The 21,921-nt window shown below is 51.1% G+C and overlaps 1 protein-coding gene across 3 annotated transcripts in view; it reads left to right on the forward strand.

Moving 5' to 3' along the window:
* The window catches only part of CALY (calcyon neuron specific vesicular protein), a 41,711-nt gene extending 21,214 nt beyond the window's left edge, over positions 1 to 20,497 (forward strand). For 2 of the 3 annotated variants that reach the window (XM_045024674.1, XM_045024673.1), the window contains 4 exons: positions 1,498 to 1,650; positions 8,870 to 8,989; positions 17,383 to 17,496; positions 19,252 to 20,497. In XM_045024674.1, coding sequence (XP_044880609.1) covers positions 1,513 to 1,650; positions 8,870 to 8,989; positions 17,383 to 17,496; positions 19,252 to 19,455 — 576 coding nt within the window. In that variant the 5' untranslated portion in view covers positions 1,498 to 1,512 and the 3' untranslated portion in view covers positions 19,456 to 20,497. The remainder of the gene's footprint in view (positions 1 to 1,497; positions 1,651 to 8,869; positions 8,990 to 17,382; positions 17,497 to 19,251) is intronic. The other variant, XM_045024675.1, reaches the window with a different exon arrangement.
* The last annotated feature ends 1,424 nt before the right edge of the window (positions 20,498 to 21,921 follow it).

Raw genomic sequence — 21,921 nt, forward strand, 5'->3', positions numbered from 1 at the left:
GTGCTTACTAGTCTTTTGCATATCCCATGAACTGAATCTCAAAATACTTAACATCTCCGTATGGGCTGGTTCTGATCTAGGGGCCTGGCAATGCCCTCAGAGCACCTGCTAAACTCCTGCCGAAATCCATGGACTTCCCATCCTGCCAACTTTGGGAATTTTGTCACAAGTCTTGCAGTAGTTGTTGCTTTTCGTAAAGCCCCAGCTCCTGGAGTCAGAGGAATCTCAGCTTTCATTTTAAAAAAAGTTTTAGCCCTTCTGATTGCGGAGGAAAGCATAACCCAAGTGTTTTCCTAAGGACAACGAAAACAAACCCAGCATTGACTACTAAACAAAGCTCCTGGTTTTAACCCACTCTCCTGACTTTGGGACTTGACTGATGGGTTTTGAACACTTGGCCTTGGAGACACTGGCGCATGCATGAGCCCTTGCTCCAGTCAGGGTGGTTCTGAGCTGTAGTTTGTCTCTGGCTAGTTCAGGAGAACTGGGAGCTGGGCTCAGGCTGTGCTGTGTGTGTTTTTATGGCTTTGAGAGAGATTTTGGGAGGCCGGGGCAGCTGACCAGTAGCACATTCATAATGTTATGGCAGGAATCACCGGAGGTGCTGTTACATACAGCCTGCAATTTCTTGTTCGCCTGCCAGCTGTGTTCAGTCTTGGAAGGAAGGCTGTGTAGTCATTCCATCAGTGGTGCAGTTTCTTTGTAGGGGAGCTGTGCAAGCAGCAAGGGGCAGAGGGATTGCTCTGTCCCAGTCACTCTGACTAGACCCCTTCCGTGGGCCACGGTTGCTCCCCAGGCGCAGCTAGGGGTCTGGGAAGGGGAGGCTGGTGGTGCGTGGAGTCCTCTTACTGCAGTTTGGATATGCAATAGGGTGACTAGATATCCCGATTTTATAGGGACAGTCCCGATCTTGTGGACTTTATGGTATATAGGCACCTATTATCCCCCACCCCTGTCCTGATTTTTCACACTTGCGATCTGGTCACCCTAATATGCAAACAGCTGGCAACAGGCATGGTACAAAGTCCCTGATCCACCCAGCTCTGAGCCTGGTGGCACCGAGCCCAAATCTGAACATGAGGCCCAGCCTCTCTGTGGGAACACTGCGGTGGAGGGGGCGGCATCTACAGCTGAGAGACCAGCTGAGAGCAGAGGAGTTGGGGGTGAGGGACGGGACAGTTTAATCCATTTCTTAGTGAAGGTAGTTGGAAGGGCTGCACAGTGGGATTTCCAGCGGGGAACAGCTTGCACAGCTCCCTTGGATCAGTGAAGGGGCCTCGCCAGCACCTCTCCGGGCAGTCCCAGCCACGGCCATGCCAGCATGCAGCCAACACCCCAGCAGCCCCGTCTGGGGCTCTGGGACTGAGTTAGCTCAGCACAGAGGGATGCTGCAGTGATCACGGCCCGAGAAAACGGGATTCTGGGTAACCCGCGGCTGTCTCTGGAAACCAAGCAACTGTCTGACCTATTGACTCTCCCTCCCTCCCTCCCTCTCAGCAGCATTATCTGACCATGGTGAAACTGGGCAGCAATCTCTGTGAGAAGCTGGACAAGGAGCAGGGCACCGGCAGCGGTGATGACAGCTTTGACAACATCCCTTTGATAACGCCGCTGGACGTCAACCAGCTACAGCAGCCCTTCCCTGACAAGGTAATACCAGCGGTGCCCCTTGGTGGCCAACACCAAGTGCAAGTCCTCTCTGCCCCTGCTGGCCCCCTCACCCTGTCTGATGGGGCAGCAGTGGCGCTTTGCTGCCTCATTTGCCCCTCAGGAGCTATTAACCACTTTCCGGGTCTCCCGGGACCCTGTGCCATGTGTGAAACCAGCAGCCAAGCCCAGCATGCCCCCTGTTCCCACAATCCCGCTGCTGGGGCTGGGTTTGCTCAAGGGGAATTGGAGTGTGCCAGCCGGGATGGGTGCGGCCATGCTCCAACGCGTTCAGGGGAACTCAACGATAGTCAGCGCAGCAGAATCCGCCCGGGCCATAGTTTCCTTCGTGAGTGAAAATTACCTCACACCATTTTTTTTCGAAAAGGAAAAAAACAATGAAGTGAATAAAATTGAGTTTCTTCTGGATTCGGTTATGTGGAGGCATGATTAGCCAGGGGCACCTCATCTTTTCCTATAGTAGAGCCAGGCTATCAGATAGTGTAAATTGGGGTCTTTGTGCCAGCTGGGAACCTGGCCCAGAATTGCTCTCTGGCCATGGTGTCTGTGCCTCTTTATTTGCTGGTTTGAGAACATGGACAGACACCGTGCTTAGCCCGTAGCTAAACTTTGAGACTAAAGCTAACGTTCAGACCTGACAGCACGCTGATAGCAGCTGCATCACCCCCTCACCACAGGCCCCTCGCTCTCCCAAGGTAGGTTCCTTTCCCTGGGGCTCACTGAGCAAACATGCCATCTGCATGTTAGCTAGTCAGTGTGCAAGCCAAAGTGTGCAAATAGGTCTCTGGTTCTGTGCAACACTTTTGTTTCCCAGGAATGAGGGATGGACACTTTTGCAGAAACAAGCCAGTTCAGGGAAATACAAAGTTCTTTGTGAACAGTTGGCAAACACAACACTGGGCTAGAGCCACCAAACAAGCCATCGGTTGTGGCAGAGGTGAGCAGCCCATCTTTGCCTGGGAAACACGAGGAACAAGAAGTCTTGAAGGCCCTGGGCCTGATTCTCGTTTGCACTAAGGCCGCTATACGTTGGTGTGCCACTGTAAAGGGGCCTTACAGTGTGCACATGTACCCTGCCAGAGCACGTGGTGGAAAGGAGCATTGGTGTGAATGAGACTCCGCCCCATGTGTTTGCTGGGGCCTCTGGGGAGGGCTGGAGGACAAGGCTGGAGTGAGGCAGGAAGGCAGGAAGCAGGAACAGGTGGAAAGGCAGGGTTCAGCAGTCAGGCAAGTAGGCAGGGTCCATAGTAGCAGCTAGTCAAGATTCCTCTATTTGCTCAGACAACTTCCTGTGTCTCTTTCTGGTTTATATAGAGCTTCCCAGCCAATCAGTGGGGCTGGACATCTCCCCTAGTCAGGAGCTTTTTGGGTGGGGCCCTTTGTGAGGTAGAGCTTTACTGGCCCCCTTCTCCAGTCATTCAGGTGAATTGCTGGGTAGTGGCCATGGTCTGAATACTGTCTGGGGATGCCCGGGTTCGAGGCCTGCCATCCTTCACATGATCCCCTCTCTTAGGGCACCCTTTGTGGGAGGGGCAGTTGGGAGTGATGAGGGAATTGGTCCTGAATGTGGGTTGGAACATCCATGAGTGTCTGCCAGGAATGCATGTTAAACAGTCTTTGACCAGAATAAACCAGATGGGACTCAGGCTCCCATATCGGCCTTATCAAAATGCTCATGCAGTTGGCTTTTTCCAACCAAAAAACATTGTCGGAAAAATTGCCAACCAGCTGTTGGCTGAGCACCCTCTGCCCAATAGCAGAGTTGGGGCCCTTGGGTTGGGGACTTGGAGCTGCCCCATGTGATGCTGTCTCTGTGGTCTCTCTCCTTCAGCCCAATTTCTCAGCTCTGTGTTTTGGATGGACAGTCTTTGCTCCTCTCTGCTAACCTGGGGTCAGTCACTGGGGGGAGCAAGTGTCTCTGCATTTCAGTCTCCCCTGGCCCTGGCTCCTCCATCATTCCTCTTGCTTTGTGCTTTGTGGCCCCCATTCTCCGCTGCATCAGAGCAGTGCTTGGGCATAGCGAAGAGTGGGAGTGCAAAGAGCCAGTGGCAGCTTCCTGCCCCTTGGCTGCCCAGCCCTGGAGAAGGTTAGACCAGAGGGGACTTACTGTAATGTCACCAGAATAAGCCTGGGCCAACAACACCCTGGCCTGCCCCCTCCTCCCATTGGTGTGGGGAGAGGGTGTGGAAAGTGGCTATGCGATCAGAGAGTCCACAGTATGGGGAGCTCTGCTGGGAATTTCTAGCTGCTCCACGCTGCATAAGAGGCTGTATCAGACCAGAGAATCTGGCCCAGTGTCTCCAGTGTCCCACTTCTCCCTTGGCCTATGGTGAGAGTTTCGCTTGGCTTTGCACACATCTCTGTTGGTGGTACGATGCCAGGCTGCCAGTTGTGGGCAGGGAGCCATGGTTTGCTGTTGCCTTGTCTCTGTTGGTGCCAGTCACTCATGTACTGGTCTCCAGTGTCATTGGTTCTGGAGATGGAGAGGAGGCGAGTTTTGGGGTGCGACTGTATAGAAATGAATGAGGCCTTGCTCCGGAGTGAGCAAGTGGCTTTGGGTTGGGGGGTGTTTGCTGCTGGGGTGGTACCAAGGGGCTGGTGTCCTCATGCAGTGTTGGTCGGGGATCACAGCTGTTATTACCGCGAGTTCAGGGCACAGATTTTGTTGGCACAGTTGCTTTTGGGAGTTTTCTCCCAGTCAAGATGATCGGCTGTTACCATTGGGCCCAGACCTCACTCCTTATCGGAGAAGGAGTTGGGTGACGCTGCAGAAGGTCATTAACCAAGGGCTGTGTTCATCCAGTGGTTTCTTTATGGCACAGGAGGTCTGTAGGGCTTCTCTGGCACTGTAACAGAAAGTCTGCAGCTCCTCGGCCACATCCACACTACAAAATTGTGAAGACCTAACTTATGTCACATACAGCCTCCGCGGTTATTAAATCGCTTGTGTGTGCACACTCAGCTTCTTGTGTCAGCCGTGTGCATCCTCACCAGGAGTGCTTGTGTCGATTGCATTGTCAGCGTGAGGCATTGTGGGATGGCTGCAGGAGGCCAGTAACAATCGAGATAAGCAACACAGCATCTACACTGACACCACATAAACTGAATGACATTGACTGTGACTCCGTGCAGCTCGGAGAGGTGGCGTTACTAAATCGGTGTCGAGAGGCACTGACGTGGGCGGGAGCCAAATTGAAGTGAAGACACTTCCACAGCTAGGTCAATGCAAGGCAGTGTACGCCGACCTAAACGTGTAACGTAGACCAGGCCTCCATCCGTCTGGTGAAGTGTGCATGTAGCACACATTGTGTTCAGCTGCTGATGGGTGCCTGCCGGCAGAGAGGACTTTGGTCAGGACATGGGGACCCTTCAGGGCTTGACTCTGAAATATCCTGGGGTTTATTTTCCAGGTTATCCCTCGTTGGCACATTCTCCTGTGGGCTGTCATGAGAGGACACTAGTGTAGCCTGCTGGGGAGTGGGTGTGACAGATCCCCACCGTGCTGATCTGCAGAGGCTATGTGCCTGTTACAGCCCCAGCTACGCAGCCTTGTGTTTTTTGCCCTGGAGGTCCCCACTTCAATCCACAGGGTGATGACTGTCACAACAGCAGGACCCTGTCACCAGCATCCTGCAGACACTGTGGCCCCAGTGCTCGGCTGCCTGGTTCCCCGAGTGAAGGGAGGGTAGAGTGCTCACCCCTAGTTCGTGCTGGGGTTTGACCACCTCAGGTGCAGGGAAGGCTTTTGGGCTGGTTTCTAAGCTCCACTCCACCCCATTTACATTGCTCCTGCAGAGCTTTAGGGACAGAAAACTGCCCTGACAGGCCAGCAGGCTATTCCCTTTGCACAGTGACTCCCTGGCAGGTGTGGACCTGGGTGTGCCAGACGTATCTCATTTCCTCTTGGCCTTCCTAGAAATAAGGTGCACGTTTTTAACAGCAAGGATAATTAACCATTGGATCAACTGACCAAATGTCGTGGTGGATTCTCCATCACTGTCAATTTTTAAATCAGACTTGGATGTTTTCCTACAAGATCTGCTCTAGGGGCAGGGGCAGGTCTCCAGCCTGTGCTGCATGGGTGATCAGACTAGATGATCACAGTGATCCCTTCTGGCCTTGGGATCGATGACACTGTGAACATGAATCCCCTGGTTGTGACGCAGTGCCCAGGGCTGTCAGCCTATGCAGGCTCTGCTGTGCCTCTGCAAGCTAGCGATGGGCACGCTCCAGCCACTGAGCCCTCCAAACATCCCCTGGAGTGTCCAGCCCCTGGTCCACTGGACACTCACAGTATTCACAGATACACTGCTCCCAAAGGAACAGTGACTCCAGCCTACCAGTTCCATCCCAGATCACAGTTCTGCTTAACACACACCACCTAGATCTGACTATCGTGAAAACAAGTACAAGTGTATTGAACAAGGTGTAGAGAGTCAAGCAGCAGCGAGCCAAAGTATTGGAAAGAAATGGTTACATGTAAAATCAAATCAAAACACACCTCTAGAGTTCAGATTGAATTAACAAGATGCTGTCCTATCTAATTCATTGTACCTCACAAAGTCTTTGCAGCATTTCCCAGCCTGGCTGGCTCTGACCCCCACTCCTCTTTCCTAAGATGGAAGATGCTGAGCTCCTTAGCAAAGGATACTGGCTGTACCTCAGTACTCCTAGTTACACCCCAAGAATCCATTGTCTTTGCTTGTTAACAGGTCACCCCCTGCTGGTTTTGTATTTTCCTGCAGCGTTCCTCTCCTAGGTTTTGCACTCTTTTGATTAGCATCAGGCTCGGTAATGCAGGGAGGCCTCCATTGTGATACATACAATGCATGGGACACACCTGACCAGCCAGAGAGATAAGTGTCTTTTGCCCCTGCCTGAACAGAATCTGTCCAAGCCCTGTCACTTCCTGGTGGCCTGCTTTTAATGTCGAGGCTTTAAGGACATCATTCCCACTATAAATGCATAACTTCTTAACTATTACCCATATGTGCTTTTCACTATGACTAGGAGGACCAGTGGGCTACTGGTTCTCTGAAAAGACCTCACATGCCACTCTTGGTGAATTATTAGGGATGTATCTCACCCAGGGGATCCCTGTAAAGCTCCATGCATCCCCTCTGCCAGCTGGCATCAAGAGGCGCCTGGGTCACTCTTGGTAGAGGGAACATCCACCATTAAACTCTTCTGTTGGTGTCTCGCTACTTGCATCATATCCTAGTATTTTTGAAGTGTGTGGGAGAGGCATGGGGCCTTGTGCTCCAGTCATCACCACCCAGTGGCATGGTCCCTAGAAGGCTGTTACCACTGTGTAAATAGCAATCACAGGGCTCTCTAATTTATGCTGTGCTCCTGGCAACCCCTAGGACAAAGGGGGATGGCTTAAAGCCACCTTTGCTCCCTTTCCTCCAGTTCTGAGCCAAGCACAGCTCAGCCAGAACTGTGATTCTGGCCCTTTAAATTTGAGTTGTTTAGCAGGGGCCCAGGCAGAGGAATCTGTTCCATGAGGGTCAGTCAAGTCTCAGTGTACGTAGTGGAAAGAGCAGGGCTGAGGTTAGCTCCCTGACTGGTGTGCATGGTTTATGTTTGCACCATACCGTTCTGGATCGGTTCATGAATTTAATCAGCTCGTATGTTTTCCCACAGATTCAATGTTGTAGTGGTTTAAGATTCAGGTTTCGGTGCCGGAATGACTCCCTCCTGCTGGAGCAGGGTGCTGTGTTGTAGTGAGCCTATCCAGTGGCTCTCCCTGCTGGAGGGTTCCAAGGTTTTCTTCATCTGTGGCAGTGTCTAAACAATCATTTTACCATTCAAAGCATGAGCCTTCCTCACTGGCTGTGTGGCTGGGGATTGCCTGGCTGCTCCGCTGGGGACTCTGTGTTGCTATAAGGTGCCTTGTGCCCTAGTTTGCATTCAGAAAGGTCTTTTGGGTGCCCGGTTTTAGATGTGAATTGCTACCCCTCCACACCACGGGCTGCAGTCATGGCTGTGAGGGACTCCCTACTCCCTGCTCCCCACAGAACTACACCCCTTGCACTGGGGGCCTTGCAGAGAAGGGGGTAGGGCATTCAGTTGTTACTTCTGGTGCAGTGGTGCGTCAACATCAAGAGATTGTACTCACGGCTGGCAGGCCCATTGTGTTCCCACTGGCGCCGCTCGCTAACCATCCCTCTCCATTGATGATTTCCAGGTCATTCTCACTCAGCCGGCAAGTACAGAAAGGATGGTCCAAGATTGCACAGGTGACTAATCACTCTGAGTGCCTCCCTTCTGGGGCCTGGAGATGCCTTGCAGAGACCTGATTTCCGGAGAGCTACTGCTCAGAATTTGCTGAAAACCAGGCCCTCTGAAAGGGCCTCAAGTCAGGCTCCCCAAGTCATCTGTGACAATAATGACCATGGTTTCTGTCTCCTGCTAGCCCCAGCTCAGCCTGGCTCCTGATGGCCACAGTATGTTTTCTCTGCACCACATACCATGTCTGCAGCCAACCACAGCTCGCACTGTGGAATCTGAACGTAGGCCGGCACTGGCAAACATAGGGACCAGAATTTAGGCTCCTAGATCCACACCCAGTCATGTGAGTCAGAGATTGTCAGCGACACTGAATAACTGGCTCCTGCGGGCTTCATTCGGTAGGAGCAGGGGGTACGCAGCACCTCTGACATTCAGACAGCTTATGGAGTTAGGTGCCTAGCTTTAGGCATACATGCTAGCAAATGGTGACCTGCCCTGCATTGCTGCATAAATCCGGCTGGAGGTCAGGTTGCTTTTTCGCTATTGGCCTCACTACCAAATGAGCAGGACTCTTGGGAGGCCACTTATTGTGGTGCCACTGGGAGCAGAACTCCCTTCTGAAATATGCGGAGCCCTCCTGGCATTGCCAGCAGCTCTGGGATGGGGGGATTAGGGCAAGAGGAGGCTACAGGTTACTCTCTCTTGGTAAGAGCTTTGTTGCCTTACTACTTTTTCTGCCCTTGGCCCCCAAGCAGCTGTGATGATCCATTAGGAAAGCCCCAAACATGGTGTTGGCAAGTCGCTACTTGAGTGGCCCAGGCCCACATTCCCCCAGGCCCTGGGAGCTCAAATACCAGGCATCTTCCAGCAAAGAGTCTGCTCTGCTTTTTGCCTATCTGAGCAGTTGTTCCACGCAACCTTGTCTGGCCATATACAGGTCACCGCTCACTGATTCCTCTCCTCACAGGTGATCGTCAAGACCAGAACAGAGTACCAGCTACAGCAGAAGAAGAAGAGAAAGTTACATGTCCCTGGAATTAAAAAGCTGAACATAAACCTATACGATGAAGTATCAGAAAAGGTCAAGGTAAAGCATTCTCCTGCCCACACCCGCCTGCCTCAGCAGGGATTGTTGTTTGAAGGATTATCTCTCACATTGACACTGAAATGGGAAAAGTGAATAATCCAGATTAACTCAGACCAGGCCTGTTTTAGCCAGGAGAGGGGCCAGCGTGTCACCTCCCACTCTCTGCCCTCAGAGGAGAAGCCAGCAACCTGAAACTGGAGCAAGTCAATTTACATTCCTTACAGAACAGTGCATGGGCCGGTTTGTGCTCTCCACAGGCAGGAGGCTGGTGGAGATGCCGCCTCTCTCAAGGCCGCTGTGAGGGGGAAAGGGCAGAAGAGAAGGAGGGGTAAGGGGGGGCCTGAGGCTGTAGAACGGTCTGTGCCTGGGGCTGCTTCCTCTGCTGGAGAGTGGAAATGGTTAACAGTCCTACAGACAGGCCCAGAGGAGATGGCTAGCATGGGATTCCCTGGGGATGGCCAGGAGGCCCTGGTGCTGACCGGCCCCCCAGGAGGTCACTGCAGTGAGTGTGTCAGGAAGGTGCCCTAGTCCAACAGCACAGGTGGAGTGTGGGGGCTGCTCCCTGGAACAGGATCTGGTTTTCTTCAGGAGAAGCCACCCCTCTGCATCCCACGGAGGCTCAGGTGGCAATGGAAGAGGGAGAGGGAAATGGGGCCTGCTGGGAAAGGGCTTGTTCGAGGGACGGCAGGGGCTTGGGGCTGTGGGTGAGGGGCAGACTCAGACAAACTGGGTTTGAATTTTCAGTGCTTGGCCGAACCAAGGGCCAAAGCTGGGGCGTTTGCCCATCCCTTGTACCTCTCCACCTTGGGGTCCGTGGGCATATGGCAGGGCCATGAGCCTGGACACTGCGGGTCCCTGTAGTTCATTTACCTTCGGCTCAGAGGAGAGACAGGATGGAGCCCGGGGACGAGGGGTTTGTAGCCATTTCAGCACAACGGCGTGGCTATTTGGTCACTGCTGCTGTTCCCGCCCCACAGGCTCACACACCCCCTGGCTCTTACATGCACTTGGCAGGGACATCTGCAGTGAACACCATGTGGACTGGGCAATGACAGCAGACTCCCTTCCACATGGCTGACGTGGATTGGCATAATATGCTCCATATGAGCCGGTCTCACTGCTACTGGGCTAATTGGCTGTCCGGTGTCTTCTGCCTCCAGACATGCAGATTGTTTGGGGGGCCCAAGGCCAAACGTTCTGCAGTGTCTCGATTTTCCTGGTGCGCTTTATCTCCAGTCCCTTGAGAAGTCACACTGGCTGTTTCTTGTTCCTCTGATTTTCCAGGGTCATTGTCCTTAGCTGCATGTTCTTTAGGGCCCGTTTTAGGACTAATGTGCATAAATGTAGGGTGACTGCACAGCATCTCTGCAGAGCCGAGTTAAGGTTGTTTGGATGCTTTTCCATATCCTATTACAATGGTAGGATTTCTGTTAAGTTAAATTTTCCCTCTGAATTTCCTGGGTTTATAACACTTATTTGGGGGATAATTGCACCATCCCTATAATGTTTTTACCCTAAATTACTGATGTACTCTTAGACTTAACTCCATCTTGGGATATCTTTTGGTCTGCAAAAAATCACAACAATCTGATACATCATCAATAACTATGTTTAATTATAACCTAATTTCTTCAAATGGAGCCTATGCACTAGATTTCAGTGAATTTTACCTACATGAGAAGTCTGAAGAGGCTGGGCTGTTCTAATAAGGCCATTTGGGACAAGAACATGTCAGATGCAGTATGCTCCATTTCCTAAAGGACTCATTTGTAGTTTAATTTTAACTTCTAAACTAATGAATGGGCACACTTGTAAATTCCCAGGCAATCCGTTCGATACTCAAAGGCTGAGCGCTGAGGATATGGTGTGCTCTTCCAAAGAGGATGTGTCCCTGGTATGAGTGCAAATCTCAACTCAGCCTTAACTCTGGTGTCCTCACCAGCATCTCCCTGGTGTACTGGTGTATTCTGTCCATTGGCCTGGTTCCAGAGGCCCAGTTCTCCCCCAGGGTCCCGGGAGATATGGAAAACTCCCTCTGGCATTATAAAAACCAGGACCAGGACCTAGCCCCTCTTCCCCTTCTCTTTAATAAGTCATGTACCTGAGTGCAGCATGTGCTGGTAGTGGGGAATTCCTGCTTCCCGCACAGAGCTCTGCAACACATCTCAGCATCAAGGCGAAATAAACAGCCATGAGATCCATGTAGCACTCACCTAGCATTACCTAGGAATCACAATGAAGGGAGTGGGTTGCCTGGCCGCTCCCTGGAGAGACAGAAGGGGCTGGGTTAGAATCCATTGGGTCTGCCGGAGAAGCAAGAGAGGAGCTGGGTCTATTAGGGAGTGGTGGGGCGTGGGGGAAGCCCAAGTCGTCTTCAGAAGCTGTGTGACCCTCACAAAGTTTCTCCTGGCTCTGAGCTCCAGCTGTGAGTTCCTCATACATCTGGGAGCTGCAGAACATCCCCGCTCAGAGCAGGGGCGGGGGGTCGGTCTCAGAGCTGGGTGAAAATTTCCGGCCAGAATTATTTTACTGAAAAAGGCAGATTTAGATCAACCAAAACATTCTGTGAAAATGAAACAAAACATTTAGTTGGACTCAAAAGCATTTTTTGGGGAACATTTTGGTTAGGGCAGCGAACTGGAAAATCAGGTGTTTGCAGAGCTCTGACCATGCCCCCATCTACACTGTACAACCTCTGTGGGATCAGGGAGTTTGCACTGGTGCAGGTGATGGAGAGGCCAGAGGCTGAGCCGCCCACAGAGGCTGGCTCTGCACAAGTGACACAATCTGGAATGGGCAGAGATGACCCAAGAGATCCCTGTCTTTGCTGTCTGACTCACACCTGGGCCCTGGTGCTTTAATGCAGCTGTAAATAGCAGCTCTCACACTATAGCCTGGTCTACACTAGGCGTTTAAATCGGTTTTAGGAGCGTAAAACCGATTTAACGCCACAACCGTCCACACTAGGAGGCACCTTATATCGATTTTAATGGCTCTTTAAACCGGTTTCTGTACTCCTCCCTAACGAGAGGAGTAACGCTAGTATCGGTATTACCATATCGGATTAGGGTTAGTGTGGCCGCTGATCGACGGTATTGGCCTCCGGGCGGTATCCCACAGTGCACCAGTGACCACTCTGGACAGCATTCTGAACTCGGATGCACTGGCCAGGTAGACAGGAAAAGCCCCGCGAAGTTTTGAAATTCATTTCCTGCTTCCCCAGCGTGGAGATCTCATCAGCACAGGTGACCACGCACAGCTCATCAGCACAGTTAACAATGCAGTCTCCTGAGAATTGTAAAAGAGCCCCAGCATGGACTGCACGGGAGGTACTGGATCTGATCGCTATCTGGGGAGAGGATTCAGTGCTAACAGAACTGCGTTCCAAAAGACGAAATGAAAAAGTATTTGAAAGAATTTCTAAGGCTATGACGGATAAAGGCCACAGCAGGGACTCAGTGCAGTGCAGAGTGAAAGTTAAGGAGCTCAGACAAGCCTACCAGAAAACCAAAGAAGCAAACGGAAGGTCCGGGGCAGGTCGAAAAACATGCCGCTTCTATGCTGAGCTGCATGCAATTTTAGGGGGCTGCGCCACAAGTACCCCACCCCTGATCGTGGATTCCGAGGTGGGGGTTGTAATCTCTGCCATGGCTGAGGATTATGCAGACGGGGAAGATGAAGATGAAGAAGAGGAGGAAGACCTAGCAGAGAGCACACAGCACTCCGTGAGCCCCAGCAGCCAGGAGCTTTTTCTCACCCTGACGGAATTACCGTCCTCCCAGCCCTCACAAGCCACTATCCCAGACAATGACGCCATGGAAGGGAGCTCTGGTGAGTGTACCTTTGAAAATAGCAAACATTGTTTTTTAAGCAAGCCTTTTTTAATGATTGATTTGCCCTGAGGACTTGGGATGCATTCGCAGACAGTATAGTTACTTAGAAAAGTTTGTTAACATGTCCGGGGATTGAGAGGAAATCCTCCAGGGACATCTCGATGAAGCGCTCCTGAAGGTACTCCAGAAGCCTTTGCAGAAGGTTTCTGGGCAAGGCAGCCTTGTTCCGCCCACCATGGTAGGACACTTTACCACGCCATGCATGTAGCAAGTAATCAGGTATCATTGCGTGGCAAAGCATAGCAGCGTATGGTCCCAGTGACTGCTGGCATTCAAGAAGCATCCGCTCTTTATCTTGTTCTGTTATCCTCAGCAAAGTGATATCGTTCAGGATAACCTGGTTAAAAATCAGGAATTTAAGTAAGGGGGGTGGCCATTTTTCTACTGGGTTCGTGGACTGCAGCAGCTTAAAAAAAAAACTTTCCTGCACGTAGCGAAGCGGGGGGAGGGGAGGAGTGAAATGCCGATGATCTTTTCTGTGTTTGGTCACCGGCGATCTTCCCCAAGCTACCAGACACGCAGTGGGTGGGGGGGTGGGAAGGTTGTTGATTAGCAGGGAGCTAGCGTGGTATTAGCCATGCGTTGGGGGGGAGGGGTAAATCACTACAGAAGCCGAAAGACAGTGGCTTACCATGGCCGCATGCAAGCTGAATTCTGATGCCTGGACCTGTGTCTGTGAGATCTGTAACTCCAGAGCTGCAAGCACTCACTATTAAGATGAAAAATGCGACCTTGTAGGGAAATCACATGTGCTAGGTGAATAGTGCTGTTCACTGTGAAAGAGTATAACCATTGTTCTGTAAAATGTATCTTTCTAAATATTTATCTCCCTCATGCAGCTGCAAATTTTTCAACCATCCCTCCTCCATCCCAAAGGCTAGCACAGATAAGGCGGAGGAAAAAGAAGACGCGAGATGAGATGTTCTCGGATATTATGGAAGTTACACGCAATGAAAGAGCTCATCTGAATGAGTGGAAGGACGTGGTATCAAATTACAGGAAAGAGGCCAGTGAACGTGAGGACAGGAGGGATGAACGTGAGGACAGGAGGGACAACCGAGATGAGAGGTGGCGGCAGGAAGACCGGCAGGAAAATCAGCGGTGGCGGCAGGAAGATCAGCGGTGGCGGGATGCAACTCTGGGGCTGCTGCGTGATCAAACTGACATGCTCCGGCGTCTTGTGGAGCTTCAGGAACGGCAGCAGGATCACAGAGTGCCGCTGCAGTCCTTGTATAACCACCCTCAACCCTCACCATGTTCCACATCCTCCTCACCCAGATGTGTAAGAACGCGTGGGGGGAGGCTCCGTGCACCCGCCCACTCCACCCCCGTGGACAGCCCAACCAGAAGGATGTCGTTACTGTGAATTTTTTTTAATGGCCTTCTCCATCCCTCCTATCCTCCTTCCAAACCACACCCTTACTTCTCTCCCTCTTTTTATAATGAATCAATAAAGAATTCATGCTTTTTAAATGACAGTGACTTTATTTGCATAAGTAAGCTGTACTCGAAGGGGGAGGGGAAGTTGCTTACAGGGACTGAGTCAATCAAGGGGGTTGGGTGTTCATCAACAAACACAGCAGTCACACTGTACCCTGGCCATTGATGAAGCTCGTTTTCAAAGCTTCTCTGATGCGCACCGCTTCCTGGTGTGCTCTTCTAATTTCCCTGGTGTCTGGCTGCGCGTAATCAGCGGCCAGGTGATTTGCCTCAGCCTCCCACCCCGCCATAAAGGTCTCCCCCTTACTCTCACAGAGATTGTGGAGAATACAGCAAGCAGTAATAACATAGGGGACATTGGTTTGGCTGAGGTCTGAGCGAGTCAGTAATGTCCGCCAGCGCGCCTTTAAACGGCCAAATGCACATTCCACCACCATTCTGCACTTGCTCAGCCTGTAATTGAACAGATCCTGACCACTGTCCAGGCTGCCTGTGTATGGCTTCATGAGCCATGGCATCAAGGGGTAGGCTGGGTCCCCCAGGATAACGACAGGCATTTCAACATCCCCAACTGTTATTTTCTGGTCTGGGAAGTAATTCCCTTGCTGCAGCCGTTTAAACAGAGTAGTGCTTCTGAAGACGTGAGCGTCATGAACCCTCCCTGGCCATCCCACGTGGATGTTTGTGAAACGTCCCTTGTGATCTACCAGTGCTTGCAGCACCATTGAAAAGTACCCCTTCCGGTTTACGTACTGGGTGCCCTGGCGCTGCAGTGCCAAGATAGGGATATGGGTTCCATCTATCGCCCCCCCACAGTTAGGGAATCCCAGTGCAGCAAAGCCATCCACTATGGCCTGCACGTTTCCCAGAGTCACAACCTTTCGTAGCAGCAGCTTAGTGATTGCTTTGGCTACTTGCATCACAGCAGCCCCCACAGTAGATTTTCCAACTCCAAATTGATTCCCGACTGACCGATAGCTGTCTGGCATTGCAAGCTTCCACAGGGCTATCGCCACTCGCTTCTCTACTGTGAGGGCTGCTCTCATCTTGGTATTATGGCGTTTCAGGGCAGGGGCAAGCAAGTCACAAAGTTCCATGAAAGTGCCCTTACGCATGCGAAAGTTTCGCAGCCACTGGGAATCGTCCCACACCTGCAACACAATGCGGTCCCACCAGTCAGTGCTTGTTTCCCAGGCCCAAAATCGGCGTTCAATGGATAGAATCTGCCCCATTACCATCAGGATCTCCAAAGCGCAGGGGCCCGCGGTTTGAGAGAATTCTGTGTCTACGTCCTCATCACTGTCATCGCCGCGCTGCCGTATCCGCCTCCTCCTCGCCTCGGATTGAAGGTCCTGGTTCACCATAGACTGCACGAGAGTGCGTGAGGTGTTTAAAACATTCACGATTGCGGTATTGAGCTGAGCAGGGTCCATGCTTGCTGTGCTATGGCGTCTGCACAGTTCACCAAGCAAAAAAGGCGCGAAACGGTTGTCTGCTGCTCAGGGAGGGAGGGGTGAGGCTGTACCCAGAACCACCCGCGACAATGATTTTTGCCCCATCAGGCACTGGGATCTCAACCCGGAAATGCCAAGGGGCGGGGGAGGCTGCGGGAACTATGGGATAGCTACGGGATAGCTACCCACAGTGCAACGCTCCAGAAATCGACGCTAGCCTCGGACCATGGACGCACACCACCGATTTAATGTGTTTAGTGTGGCCGCGCGCACTCGATTTTATACAATCTGTTTTACAAAACCGGTTTATGCAAATTCGGAATAGTCCCGTAGTGTAGACGTACCCTATGAGTCACAGCCAAAAATAGAACTTCAGAACCAACAAGCCAGCCCTCCCCCCGGAAGCTTTCTGTTGGAGGAAGCTGGGAGAGCTGTTTGGAGCCACTGGGTATAAGACAAATAACATCAGGCCTTGTGCCACCCAGAGCCAGCCAGGCAAGGTCTGGAAGTGAAAGTGAGCCTTCCCTTGCTGACTTTCTTTCTTCATATCCATGCAGACTGGGTGCCTGGCCTCAGCCGGTGTGCCTGAGCTGGGCACCGTGACACTACCCATGCTCTGCAGCACCAGCGGGCATTTCCATACCACGCTGTGGAAGGAGAAGCGGCTTTATTGAGCGATTTATAAATGATGTCACACACGTTCTGTCAGGGCCAGTTCCTGGGGCCCGTTTCTCTCCCACCAGGGTATGAGTAACTTGCCAATGACATCACTCTATCTACTTATCTTGGGCCTAGATGTATTCCCCGCCCCACGGCTGCAGCTGCAATGGCCATTTGCTTCCCTCTGGAATCCATAGAGTCATAGAGGCCAGAAGGGACAGTTCCAACCATCCAGTCTGTCCTCCTGCCCACCACAGGCTAGCGAGCCCCCCACCTGCCAGTGACTCCTGCAGGCAGCCCAGAACATACAGTGGAGTTAGAGCAAATCCCTTAGAGAGAGATATTCTTTCCAGACTCCAAGTGACAGAGAACCCTCCATGTCTCTTGGTGAGCTATTCCAAGGGCTAACTAACCTCCATTTAAAATGTGCTCCTTATTTCAAGTTTGTCCAGCATTAGCTTCCACCCACTGGATCTTGTTCTGCCCTTTTCTGCAAGATTAAACAACCTTCTATTATTGGAAATTTCTGCCCCAAGGAGATGCTTGTAGACCATGATCAAGTCACTTCTTAACCTTCTCCTAGATAAATGAAACAGACTTTCTTTAATCTTTCACCGCAAGGCAGGTTTCCAGACCTGAATCATTCATATCGCTCTCTTCCAAATCCTTTCCAGTTGGTCCAGTTGATTAGAAATGCAGACACCAGACCTGGACGTGGTATCCAGTGATGGTCCCACCAGTGCCATATACAGAGCTAACACCGCCCCTCTCATAGTAAGGTCTGTGTGGGCACCTGGCCTGGATACGGTGACAGTCTCATCAAGGCAGGGTACCCTCTCTCATTGTTTGTCGATGTCTTCAGGTTTGGGGATTTTTGCGAAAAACACACAAAATGTCTTCATCTGGGCTCATGCCAGTTGTTCTGTTTTGTTCCCTTTCCTTCCAGCTGACGGGGTTGATTCTCATCACGATGGCCTTCCTGGCCTGCCTGCTCATGCTGGTCATGTACAAGGCACTGTGGTACGACCAGCTAAGCTGCCCTGAGGGCTTTGTGTTTAAGGTAAGATGACCCCTGTCTCCCTCCAGCCTGTCTCAGTTATCACCTTACTGATGGTGGTGCTGGGAAAGGAAGGACGCTGCCATCTCCTCAGTGTCAAATGTTTGCATTATGCTGTGCCCTGGCTTGCATTTGTGGAGCTGGGTCCCCGGACCCTCAATATTGCTGCAGCCAGGAGGAGGAGTCAGAGAGGGAGAGAATGCTCCATTTTCTTGCCGGTACGCTACTGCACCTTTTCTTACCGGTCCTCTGTACCGGCCCATACCGGCTTACTTTCATCTCTGGTCACAGCCCTGATTATTGGCAGTGCTGGGTGCCTTGGCTGCAGTGACCAATCACATGCCTGTTACAAACAAAGGAATTGATAGCTTGCTGGAGAGGCTCCCCCACAAGTGACACCACTGTTGGGGCAGAGGTGAGGCAGAAGGTCCCCCCATCCTTCCTTCACCTTATAGCCCCCCTTCCCTTCCCCCATCTACCACCCAGACCATGTTGCCTCCCACGCTGACACCGCTGAAACTAATAATCTAGGTTTACCCCACTCAGGCAGGCAGGATTTGGCCCATCTAGCACATTAAGGACATCTGAGGCCTTTCCCCACTAGGATAAAAGGCAAGTTTTAAAGACATGCTCCCTAGCAGACTTAACTAATATGTTCTCAAACCCTAGGGCAGCCGGGGTAGGCTGCAGTTAGGATTAGCTGGTCAAGGTGAACCCTAGCGGGGAGACACCAGCAGACATGGGTTAAAATACAATCTGCCCTGCCTGCACAAGGGTTTTAAGGGTTTGTTCAAAGGGGCTAGCTGTTGTGTTTAAGCATACGCTTGTCATCCTGGCATGGAAAGGCCCTATCAGATGTAGGACAGCAGCCGGGATCCTGCTACTAAATCATTTAGAGGCTTTTGAAATTCCCCACCCAGCACCTTCCCAGGGTGGGCCCAGCCTTTCTCTTGTCCTAACTGTGTGCGCTTCCTGTGGGGAGAGCGGCTCCACAAGACTGGGGACCCTTCAGCAGCTGGAACCAGATCTGCATGAGATGTTTGCGTTAAACTCCAAACTCAGGGGAAAACACCTGGCTTCAGGAGTTTGGCATGGTCAAAAATTCTCAGTTGAAATGATTTTTGACAGAAAATGGGGGTTTGGACTTTTCATGAAAAGTGCCTGTTTTCTGTGGAAAAAAACAGATACTCCCAAAATGAATATTTCAGTCTGGGGATCCTGATGCAGGGCCTCATGAGAGTTGTAGGTCAGATGCCTCAGGTCCCGACTGCTTCATGTCCTCTATGGGCCGGGCTTCCTGACCAGATGATATCTCCCATAATGCAATGCAGCCACAAACTCCCATGATGTGACTGCCTCCCAGCACCAAGAGGGGGAGCATGGGGGATGTAGGCAGGCCAGGGAACCCAGCACATATAGGGGAATGGTCACTGAGGCAGAACTCGAAGCCCCTGTTTCCCAGCTCGGACAATTGGACAGGGAGCAGAATTCTGCTTCCTGATGCGAATCCAGAGGAACCCGTGTTGTCAGTGGAGTTATATCAGTGTAAAGAGACACCGCCCCAGGGAGTGGATCAGCAGGCACTGCAGGGGTTCGAGTTATCTGCATCCTTTCTCTTGCCGCATGGAAGAGCATGACCCAGCACAGTTATTGGTTACAAGGGAGCTTGGGGCCCAGCCAGTGTCACTGCTCCCTCTGCTTTCTAACCAAGGCCTGCAGGTCTCTTTTGCTCATGGTGTTTTCTGTTCTTTTCCCCAGCACAAGCACTGCACTCCCTCCGCGCTGGAGATGTACTATTCAGAGCAGGAAGTGGGACCCCAAGGAAGTCTCTACACAGCCATTAACCACTTAAATCAAGGCAAGAAAACCATCCCTGAACTGCCTTCCCCTTGGTTACCGGTCATTAATGCCTTGAAGAAATCTGAGAAAGGCAAAGAGGATCTGGCTGGCATTCAGCAGTAAGGGACAGGAGCCAGACACACCTGGGCTGTGGTTCCGGGAGTGCGTGTATTAACTTCAAGGAGAGTATTAACCCATTCAAAGCTAGTTTTGTGTCCCAAATCAACCAACAAAAAGACAATGCTGAAAGGGCGCCTAGAGCAGGAACAAATTGTTTTCTTTCTAGCACAGAGAAGAGATTTTGCTCCATTCTGAGAGATGCCCCTCCCCCCAATCTCTTGAGCATAAAAACGTCCAACGGTTATTCTTTGCTTTTCTTTATTTCTGTATTTATAATGGGGGCTGCCAGGGGAATCTGTCGGGGCAGCTGCCGAGTAGCCATTAGAACGCCATGCCACGCCAAGGCTGAGATAGTGTTTTTCTGCACTTCCATGGATAATTTGCGATGGACTGAAGTAATACTCTTCTTAGTGCTATACAGGGGTTAGCTTTTGTCTGCACACATTGCATTAACCCCAGAAGGACCTTTTGGTCCCTGTCCAGTAGTGTTTCGTTAATGGTTTTTCGACACGGTGGTTGCTGAGTGCCCATGGCCTTCTTCATGTCAGGAGGGAAGAAAATAGGCTATGGGCAGACCACAAAAATAGCAACCTTTTAGAGCAGCTAAGTGCTTCAGTGTTACTATCCAGTGCTGTATGGAGGCAAATGTTAACACGCATTGCACTTTAATTTGAGTAAGCTTTTAAATGTCATTTATGCTTCGCTAGTCTCAGTTGCAATTTGATTGCTAATTACCAGGCTAAATCTGACACCATTTAATTACATTGCTACTGGCTAGGGTACCTTTTTTGTTTCGTCATTAACATAAAGTCTGTAGGATCTGGTTGGTGTGAAATCACTGTGCCACTCTCGTTTGCACCGTGTGTTTGTGTGTGTGTGTGTGTACTGCTTTTAGGCCCTCGCGTTGTGGAACATCGGCGATTTTACACCACTTTGTACATTTTTATAGAGATTGTGATTTGTCACCTTGCAGCAAAGCACTTCCAAGTGTCTCCAAGTGCCAAAATGAATGTGGTGATCAGCAGCTTTTCTGTAAGTAAAAATAAATGTACATCTTCACCATGGCTTATTCATTCTTCTCCTGGTTGTAATTGGTTTTGGGGTTTTTTTGGTCTTTCTTTGCAAGAGCTCAGCAATGCTGACAGCTGTGCCAAGTCCAGCCACCTAACACGGAAGTGTAAAAAGTGATAATCAAATTCACCGTCACTGGAGCACAGTCGTGCGTCAGGAGCCCAATGCAGTAATAGCTCCAGCATGGGGAAAAGTGTCACGGAATTTAATAGCTTTAGAGTCCTAGATGTTGAGGCCAGATGGGACCATTCTGATCACTCAGACTGACCTCCTGTATAGCACAGGGCAGAGAGCCTAACCCAGCAACTCTTGCAGCCAGCCCAGAACTCCTGGTTGAGCTAGGGCATGTCTGATTTCAAGGAATGCCCCACACAATTGACCTCCTTGTTGAAACATCTGTGCTGTTAAATATTTCATTTGCATCCACAGCTCTAAGCTCGCCCCCAGGATCTTGGTTTTGGGTTCGAAGGAAATCTGAAAAGGGCCAATTTTGCTCATTTGGAGTCTGAACCCAGACTCTGTCCAGACTGAGCCTCAAAATCAGAGCCTAGACCTTGGCCTAATCTAGATTCAAACACTTCCTTACTCCCTTTCTGCTGTGGGAGTTGCTTGTAAAACAGAATGGTTGGGAAAAGGCCCAAAGAGAACCAACCTCTGCAGCCTTTCTGCAATAGCAACAGGCTCTTGGCACCTCTGTGGCTGCCAGACACCATAGAGAAGGTTCACAATACTGCAGGGTTGTCAAGGTTTTTCAGTGTGTGCCGCCGTGTGGGCTGTCTCTCTCACTAACCTCTGGCTTCGTTCGTTATTTTCCACATTTGGCACTAGGACAAAAGTCATCCGTGACTGCGACACACTCCTGGCTCTGATGCTGCACAGCACTGTACAAAGGAGCCCAGTATTGTCACCCTGTTTCACAGAGATGGGATGTGGCAGAGTTAGAACTCGAACCGACGTCTCCTGCCTTAGCCACTGGCCCATATGCTGCCCGTGTTATCTGGCTGTTCCCTGGAGCAATGGAGAACCCCTAGCTCCATGGCGCTGACTCATGTAACAGCTAATGCAATAACATAAGACCTTTCCAATCATCAGTGTGCCCTCTCGGGCCTAGTACAGTATGGCAGGAAAAGAACAAACACTCCCTCAGCCAGCTGCTAAAGTCACTTCCTGCACCTTTGGAGTTTGTCGGTGGGTTCTCCGTCTGGTTTTCTTCCTTTGCCAAAGACGACAGACCAATCCAATTGCAATCTCTCCCCATGCGCAGACGGAAAGGCTTTGAGCTGTACTTGGCAGAGAGACTTTCCGAGTCTTGGTAAAAGAGCCCAGCTTCTTGGATCTGCTTTTGATTTTGCATGTTTTCATTGGTCCTTCCATATGGTAACCTAGAAGAGAGTCCCT

Source organism: Mauremys mutica, chromosome 7 (genome assembly GCF_020497125.1).
Source record: "Mauremys mutica isolate MM-2020 ecotype Southern chromosome 7, ASM2049712v1, whole genome shotgun sequence".
Taxonomy (NCBI): domain Eukaryota; kingdom Metazoa; phylum Chordata; order Testudines; family Geoemydidae; genus Mauremys; species Mauremys mutica.